Source organism: Mandrillus leucophaeus, unplaced genomic scaffold (assembly GCF_000951045.1).
Source record: "Mandrillus leucophaeus isolate KB7577 unplaced genomic scaffold, Mleu.le_1.0 Scaffold37, whole genome shotgun sequence".
Taxonomy (NCBI): Eukaryota; Metazoa; Chordata; class Mammalia; order Primates; family Cercopithecidae; genus Mandrillus; species Mandrillus leucophaeus.
Window position 1 is genome coordinate 8,175,751 of NW_012103920.1, and position 8,665 is coordinate 8,184,415.

Here is an 8,665-nt window from a genome sequence, read left to right on the forward strand (position 1 = left end):
GGGCTGGGCCGCACGTAGAAGGACATGGAGCTGCCGTCCTCCCTCACGAACAGAGTCGAGGAATGGGTGGGCCCGTTGGGGTCTTTGCCCAAATCCATCGCCTCCGCCATGTCTGACGCCGAGCACTACTAGAAGAGCTGCCTCCTCACGAGCCCCCGGCACACAGAGCGCGGCTGACTGAGCTGTCGCAGCAGACGCCTCAGATGCGAAGCGCAGCACTGAGCCGGCGCAATGAAAGCGCCTGCCCCCTCTCCCCCGGAAGAGGTGGGGCTTCGCACCTTGACCTGGAAATTAACGTACTATCCTCCTTAACATTTGGGTCGGGCCCTCCGGGAAAATGGCAGCGGTGCAGGCGGCCGAGGTGAAAGTGGATGGCAGCGAGCCGAAACTGAGCAAGAAGTGAGTGTCGCTGCGAATCTTTAAAGCCTTTGCGGTAGGAGAGTCTGGGTTGGGAAGCGCTGCGAAGTTCCCACCAAGGCTGCTGTGCCGGGGCCTTCTTGCCGGCTGTCGTGGGTATGCACATGGTGAGACTTGATGGCTGTGCGTTGCAGACCACACACCGCAGGATACCCCGGGCACGCCGGCTCCCGGTCCCCAGCCGGCACCGGCGGGGTCCTCCCTATCATACCCCTAGAGTTTAGAGACTGTGGAGGGGGAACTAGGACGAGAACTAAGAGTTATCAGGAAAGAAAAGCGAAACTTATTGCTTACCTTCATCTCCTTCCTTGTGAGAAATGCTTTCTTTTGTTGAGCCACTCAGTAAACGTGAAAGTTAAAGAAATATTAAATACCCTAGCTTTTCAGAAAGACCTTCAAAATTGTCTAGGCCTCACTAAGGTCATTCTGAACGTTATGTATTAAAAGGGATCAGTTCTAAAACTGAGTTTCGGCTCGCTGCCATCTACCCGTATGGGTGATTCATTAGATTCCTGTGAGTATTGAGTGATCAACGTCTAACAGCAGAGACCATCTTAATTAAGCCTGATACCTTTTTGTTAACTACTCCCATATATTTGGAGTGTGTGGGTTAACATAGATAAGTCAGGATTAGCCACTCTTTAACTGGCTGTCTTATATTCTTACTAGCATTCCCCATTTGAACCACAGAACACAGGTAATTGAGTGTTTTATCATTGCTAGGAAGAAGGTACATAGTACCATTCCAGACGCATACGAGACGGCTTAATCCCCGTGGCGCGCACTTGTTATCCCAGCTACTCGGGAGACTGAGGCAGGAGAATCGCTTGAACCCAGGAGGCGGAGGTTGCAGTGAGCTGAAGTCGTGCCACTGCACTCCGGCCTGGGAGACTTGAGGTCCTTCAGGGACTGCTATGAGTGCTGCGTGAGCGAGCTCTTCTCCGTCGCTTTCCACAAGGCGTTACTGAGACAGCCAGACCCTGAATGAAAAAGAAAAGAGAAATGATGTTTCCTTTTTTTTTTTTTTTTTTTTTTTTGAGAGGGAGTCTTGCTCTGTCGCCAGGCTGGAGTGCAGTGGAACCATCTCGGCTCACTGCAACCTCCGCTGCCCGGGTTCAGGCGATTCTCATGCCTCAGCCTCCCGAGTAGCTGGGGTCACAGGCGCGTGCCACCACAGCCGGCCAATTTTTGTATTTTTAGTAGAGACATGGTTTCATCGTGTTGGGCAGGATGATCTCGAACTCCTTGCCTCGTGATCCGCCCACCTTGACCTCCCAAAGTGCTGGGATGACAGGCGTAAGCCACCGCAGCTGGCCCGATGTTTCCTTTTGTGACCCTAGATTTGTGCTTCAAATATCTTAGAAGTAAGTATTAGAGAAATGGTCTAAGTTTTTGATAGCACCCTAATATATTGTCCTTTATCAGAGCAATCTGATGGACTTCCATAAATGTTTGGAACCTGGCCTTTGAACTACTACCTTAGAGAAAATTGACTGGACTTTAATCTGTTAAGTCAAATTTAGTTGAATGTGATGTATCTGTGATATACAGTCCTAAAGTTTAGTTCATTCTTTCAAACCACCTATGATAATAAATTACATTGAATTGAATTATAGGACTGTATATCACAGGTGAAAGCAGGGTTTCCAGTTCAGTGTTTTTAGGTAAACTGAGAAAACTGGTTAATTTCTCTTTACTGACTTTTTTTTTTTTGGAGGGAGAGTCATTGTTGCCCCGGCTGGAGTGCAGCGGTGTGATTTCAGCCCATGGCCACCTTCACCTCCCGGGTTCAAGCAATTCTGATGCTTCAGCATCCCAAGTACCTGGGACTACAGGCGCATGCGGCAACACCCGGCTAAATTTTTGTATTTTAGTAGAGACAGGATTTCACCATGTTGCCCAGGCTTGTGTCAAACTCCTGAGCTCAGGTGATCCGCCCGCCTCAGCCCCAAAAAGTGTTAGGATTATAGGCATGAGCCACCACTCCCTGCTTCACTGACTTTTCTAAGATTAAATACAGCTACTACTTTTGTTTTTTTTTTTTGAGACGGGGTCTGGCTCTGTCACCCAGGCTGGAGTGCAGTGGCTGGATCTCAGCTCACTGCAAGCTCCGCCTCCCGAGTTCACGCCATTCTCCTGCCTCAGCCTCCCAAGTAGCTGGGACTACAGGCGCCCACCACCACGCCTGGCTAATTTTTTTTTGTATTTTAGTAGAGACGGGGTTTCACCATGTTAGCCAGGATGGTCTCGATCTCCTGACTTCATGATCCGCCGTCTCGGCCTCCCAAAGTGCTGGGATTACAGGCTTGAGCCACCGCGCCCGGCCATAAGCTACAACTTTTTTGACCAGCTTTTCTGTACCAGGCACAATGCTAGATCTCTGCAAGCTTTCTGTCAAAATAATAACTTTGCAAGAGAAGAGTTATTGTCCATTTTTCAGATTAATAAACTGAGGCCCTGGTAATTAAATGCATTACTAAAGCGTGCATTCCTAAAATACAGTCTAGTGGTGACACAGAGCACTGGAGCAGAGATCTGAAATCAGGCCTGTGCCTCCTCAGCCCATGCTCTGTATCCTGACTGCACAGCACTACTCACGTTGTCTTACCTGTTATTGATGTCTGTTCCTCTAGTTACCACGGACTAAGATAACTTTTTTGTGATTAACATTTCCTTCCATTTAATTGTTCTCGGACATTCCTTGGTCTGAAATCTTTAGTAAGCACCATTTTATGCCAGGTATTGACTCCAAGTTTAAAAACAGATGTGCTCCCTGCCCAAGTGAAATAGCCTCCTCAGATTTATTTGAACATGGTAAAGAAGGTGATCTCTGTAATTCTGTTGCCTTCTAGCATTTATAATGTATAAACATAACATAGTCTAAGGACCCTCCTGAAATTCTCCTTTCCCCTTGTTCCTAGAGTTCCAGACAAGTCTTCTCTTTGATTCGTGTTTTTGTGTGACTTGCATTTATCTTTGTCTAGAGTTCGCAATTGATAGTGACAGCTTCCTCTTATTTTATATGCTTCCTATTGCCATCTTGTGGCCAAGTATTTTCTCTCCAGGTGAGAAACCACACTTCAGGGCTTCAGAAAGTACCTCACATCCTGTTCCCATATTCTAGGATGTTGTGAGCATTTTTACCTGTAAGCGATCCATTAACTTGCTGTTGGCTTTTGACCCCAGATGTGCATGTTTTTTCCATAGTCAGGACTAGGAACATTGTCAGTTACAGTTGTAGCACAGGGAGTGTTACAGGGTTGCTATCAGTTAAGAGAGACTTAAGTTAAATGGGACTAAAAGGTAGTAGAAGCATGGTCCCCCTCCCCAACCCATAAGAGAGTTGGTTGGATCTGTGTATACTGTCTGTCCCATCTGACACCACGTCTCTGTTTCCCGCTAGGTGGTGGTAATCATTAGTTCCAGGGTGTTCTGCCATGTTGACGCAAGCTGCTGTAAGGCTTGTTAGGGGGTCCCTGCGCAAAACCTGCTGGGCAGAGTGGGGTCACAGGGAACTGCGACTGGGTCAACTTGCTCCTTTCACAGCGCCTCACAAGGACAAGCCATTATCTGATCAAAGAAGGTTGGTGCCCATTACCTTCTTTATTGCTCTGGAAGCAAAAATTATTTCCTTACTTGGTTCATTATCTGTTAAGCCTCTGGCTAAGTCTTTGGACTTGTTGCTAAGGAAACAAGGAACCCTAATACCAAAACCAACAGTCCTTTCTCATTTCCTCTTTAATAAATTCAAATCATCTCTCCTTAGAGTCTTGAGATGACATGTAGATCTTATTCTAGAACAGTGCTGAGTACAAAACCTTTGTTCGAACAAATAATTTCTAATGCCAGTTATTTCCCTTTTCTGTCTTTCTGGGGTTTTGTTTGCTCTTGAGATTAATTTGGTTTCTAGTCTTAGTGCTATCCCTAGGACCTTTTTGGATTATCCTTAAGATTGATTTGATTTAAGAGGAGCACCTGGTTGAGTGGAAAACAGATTTATCTTAATTCTAGAAGAACTAGACAGCCTAGTCTTAGCAGTCCACTGACTGAATTATAGCATGATAGCACCAGCACAGTGTTTTGGAAAGGTTGTCTTTACAAATGTTATAAGACATTATATGTAGAAAAAGCTGTCAACTGTGAAACCATCAGAATCTGTTTTTCCTGTTTAAAAGGAAAGGCGCACTGCGCAGCAGCCAGGCACAGTGGCTCACGCCCGTAATCCCAACACTTTGGGAGGCCGAGACGGGCGGATCACGAGGTCAGGAGATCGAGACCATCCTGGCTAACACAGTGAAACCCCGTCTCTACTAAAAATACGAAAAGAACATTAGCTGGTCATGGTGGCGTGCACCTGTGGTGCCAGCCACGCCACACGCTGAGGCAGGAGAATGGTGTGAACCCGGGAGGTGGAGCTTGCAGTGATCCGAGATCACACCACTGCACTCCAGCCTGGGCAACAGAGCGAGACTCTGTCTCAATAAAAGGAGGTGAAAGATTCAAAACCTCAATTCATTTTGTTTAAGTTATTCTAAATTCTTACAGAAAATGAAGGATGTGTCCTGAAGCCAGAAAGTACGCAGGGATGACTTGGGATCTTTTGCTGTGGTTCACTGTTGCAGAATATTTGATTAGTGGTTTGAAAGAATGTTCCATAAATTGTCTTTGAATAGTAAAGATAACGCTCCCTATACCAATATGTTTAGTTTCTGGGTTCAGATAGCAAATTCACACCATAAGAGACATGAACGTATCATACAGAACAGCTCAAAGTTGTCCACATCGCTTTGGTTTTTGAGGTTCAAGGGATAAGTATCAAGAGTTTGGATAGCAAGCGATTTAGCCAGAAATGTATTCAAATCAGTATAGTTTCTATACAGAGAGTAAAGGGTTAAGATACTGAAAGATACCTAGAAAGCTCATATTTGGTTAACTAAATGCCAGGGTTAGGGTAATCCCTTTATACAAACATAATCTCAGTACACACCACAGGAACTGGTGGAGGTTGTCTATTATTATTTTCGTTTTATAAGTGAGAAGTTAATTCACTCATCCAAGTCACATAATTGACAAGTGTGTTGGAATTTAGTCCCAGGCAGCCTGACTACAAAGATGATGTATTATCCCCTGTACTATGCTGCTTTGCACACCGTTCTACTTTGTTGTCTAAGTCAGGCTCCAGTGGGCAAAGTGAGACTAATGCTGACAGCCATTCTTGGAGAGACTGTTGGTGGGGGAGGTCTCCTTGAGTGCTAAAGAGCCAGCTCTTCCTTACTATCATCCTAACTCATGCTTAGGGGAGGTTAGAGAGAGGGGGTGGCAGAGGGCTAGAGATGTTGCCTGATCATGTGTTAGATCTGGCATTGGAGGGGTCAGGTGGCTGACACCTGTAATCCTAGCACCTTGGGAGGCCAAGGCTGGCAGATCACTTGAGGCAAGGAGTTTGAGACCAGCCTGGCGAACATGGTGAAACCCTGTCTCTACTGAAAATACAAAAATTAGTTGAGTGTGGTGGTACACACCTGTAATCCCAGCTACTCAGGTGACTGAGGCACGAGAATCCCTTGAAATCCGGGAGGCAGAGATTGCAGTAAGCTGATATTGTGACTGCACTCCAGCTTGGGCCACAGAGCAAAACTCTGTCTCATTTAAAAAAAAAAAAAAAAAAGATCTATCACTGTTGGAACTTCACGTTCTGGAGGGGATACTGAACAACTAAGATTCAGTCACCAGCCCCAAGGAGCTCCCTAACCTAATTAGCTCAAGAAAAGCCTATTCTGCTAATTTTCTAGAAAATATTTTCTCCTGTTCAAAGCTAATGCATAGGATTTTCTTTGTCCTGGTAGATCTTGGTTTTAGTTGGGACCTAATGCCAAGGACCTGAGACTGGCAAGCAGAGATTGAGAGTGATCTTTCATATCTTTGTTCTAAGCTTATTTTTCCTTTTGTGTCTTTCACATAAAGAGTTTAGTGATGAGCGACTTGAGCTGAGCTATGGCTGTGGAATTGAGGGGTATACAACTGAGAAAGAGCGTTCCTCCCAGGCGATTCGTGTTTTTGATAAGTGGCTAGGGGCAGAACATAGAGGACTCTTCAGGCAGCTAACACATTGAACGCTTTCATCTTTCCAACAGTGAGCTGAAGAGACGCCTGAAAGCTGAGAAGAAAGTGGCAGAGAAGGAGGCAAAGCAGAAAGAGCTCAGTGAGAAACAGCTAAGCCAAGCCACTGTGGCTGCCACCAGCCACACCACTGACAATGGTGTGGGTCCTGAGGAAGAGAGCCTGGACCCAAATGTGAGTTCCCTGGGCCACCAGCATGGCCGGGCACACGAAAGCTTCTGATGAGGCTTATGGCAGATTCTTTGGGACTGGACAGTAGGAAGGACCAGTATGCCCGAGGTCACTGCCAGGATAAGGGAGGGTCTGCCACTCCATCTGCTTAAAGGCACAGACCCTGAGTGTTTTTTATGTCAACCCCCAAAAGACATTTGGGAGAGTCCAGCATTCAAGTGAATTAACCTTCCTTGGAATTAGCTTGACCTTGAGGCCCTGGGGAAAGTGTCTCTCTAAAGATTGCCTGAGGTTTACTTTAGACCAGGGGCTGGCAAACTACATTCCACCAGCCAAATCCACTTCTCTATGCCCCCCACTTTATCCTTCCCTCCCTGGTTTTTTGTTTTTGTTTTTGAGCAAAGTCTCATTCTGTCACCCAGGCTGGAGTGCAGTGGTGCAATCTCACTGCAACCTCCGCCTCCCCAGTTCAAGCGATTCTCCTGCCTCAGCCTCCCAAGTAACTGGGATTAGAGGCACACTCCACTGCACCCAGCTAATGTTGGCCAGGCTCCTCTTGAACTCCTGGCCTCAAGTGATCCACCCACCTTGGGTTCCCTGAGTACTAAGATTACAGGTGTGAGCCACCACACCTTGCCCCTCCTTGGTTTTACTAGTAAAATTGTATTGGAACACAGCCGTGTTCATTTGTTTACATATTTCTGAGGCTGCTTTCCCCCTGGAACAGCTGAGTTGAGAAGTTGCATCAGAAAAGCTTTGTGAGAAAGGCTGCTGTAGAATATTCCTTGTTTACATTCTCCAGACCCCATGCCTTGGGGAAAAATCTGATGTGTCGCTGTAGGAGAGTAGTTAAGAAGATAAGTGACTCAACTCACCATGCAAAATGTGGTCTACAAAAGTGACAAGGCCACCTATACCAATTAAAAATTAAACTTCTATTATTTTAGGCAGAACTCTGATATTTCTTTTGTTGACTCTTGCATTTTGGAATGCTGGCCTCTGGCCACCCTGCATATTTTAAGTGCAAATCTCCATATTCATTCCTGTAATGCACAGGTCTTGGTTAAAGAAAACAATGTATTGGGGTCACTCTGGGGCAGAATACTGCCCTCTGCTAGGTGGGCCCCACTGGTCTGACTAGGTTCAACTTCTCAAGGGTTTTTTTTTTTTTTTAACAGCAATACTTCAAAATCCGCAGCCAAGCAATTCATCAGCTGAAGGTCAATGGGGAAAATCCGTACCCACACAAGTTCCATGTTGACATCTCACTCACTGACTTCATCCAGAAATATAGTTATCTGCAGCCTGGGGATCACCTGACTGACATCACCTTAAAGGTGGCAGGTAGGAACTCTCCCTGGCAAATCACTGAACTCCCACAACAGGCAGGACCCTTCGGTAGCACAAGGGAAGGTCTGGGTTGGTCTTGTTCTCAAGTAGTCTGTGTCTGGAGCTACTTTACAAAGGACAGCGCCATTATATCTACTCACAGAAAGAAGTAGAGGATTCCCTTCATCAGCAAGAATCAGTGGTAGAAGTCTCAGGCTTCTAAGAATTCTGGTCTTTGGCCTGAGAATGCTTTGCACTGAGACAGTTTTTCTAGAACATTGCTCTTTTGGAGTTGTAGTATCTTGTATTAGATTTTCTTTTCCTAAATTTAAAAAAATCACATCTTTTCCTTGCCCTCCCCCACCAACTATCAGTTGTAGAAAATTTAGAATAGTCAAAGAAGCAAGGAAAGTTTTGATTACCCATAATCCTACCACCCAGAGAGAATTCCTGCCAGCACCTAAATGCCCAAAAGATTTCTTCTTTAAAGTGCAGTGCTTTTGCTAAAGTCTTTTTTTTTTTGAGATGTAGTGTCACTTTGTTGTCCAGGCTGGAATGCGGTGGTACCATCTTAGCTCACTGCAACCTCCACCCCCCAGGTTCAAGCGATTCTCCTGCCTCAGCCTCC

The 8,665-nt window shown here is 45.9% G+C and overlaps 2 protein-coding genes across 3 annotated transcripts in view; one reads left to right on the plus strand and one right to left on the minus strand.

The window, feature by feature from the left end:
• Positions 1 to 225, minus strand: part of TERF2IP (telomeric repeat binding factor 2, interacting protein) — a 12,708-nt gene extending 12,483 nt beyond the window's left edge. The window contains 1 exon segment of the mRNA XM_011990124.1: positions 3 to 225. Coding sequence (XP_011845514.1) covers positions 3 to 110 — 108 coding nt within the window. The 5' untranslated portion in view covers positions 111 to 225.
• A 3-nt stretch (positions 226 to 228) lies between these two features.
• The window catches only part of KARS (lysyl-tRNA synthetase), a 26,426-nt gene continuing 17,989 nt past the window's right edge, over positions 229 to 8,665 (plus strand). Inside the window, exons 1-4 of one of the 2 annotated variants that reach the window (XM_011990107.1) lie at positions 289 to 399; positions 3,821 to 4,000; positions 6,552 to 6,711; positions 7,887 to 8,052. In XM_011990107.1, the coding sequence (XP_011845497.1) occupies positions 3,855 to 4,000; positions 6,552 to 6,711; positions 7,887 to 8,052 (472 nt within the window). In that variant the 5' untranslated portion in view covers positions 289 to 399; positions 3,821 to 3,854. Of the gene's footprint in view, positions 400 to 3,820; positions 4,001 to 6,551; positions 6,712 to 7,886; positions 8,053 to 8,665 lie in introns of both variants that reach the window. The other variant, XM_011990108.1, reaches the window with a different exon arrangement.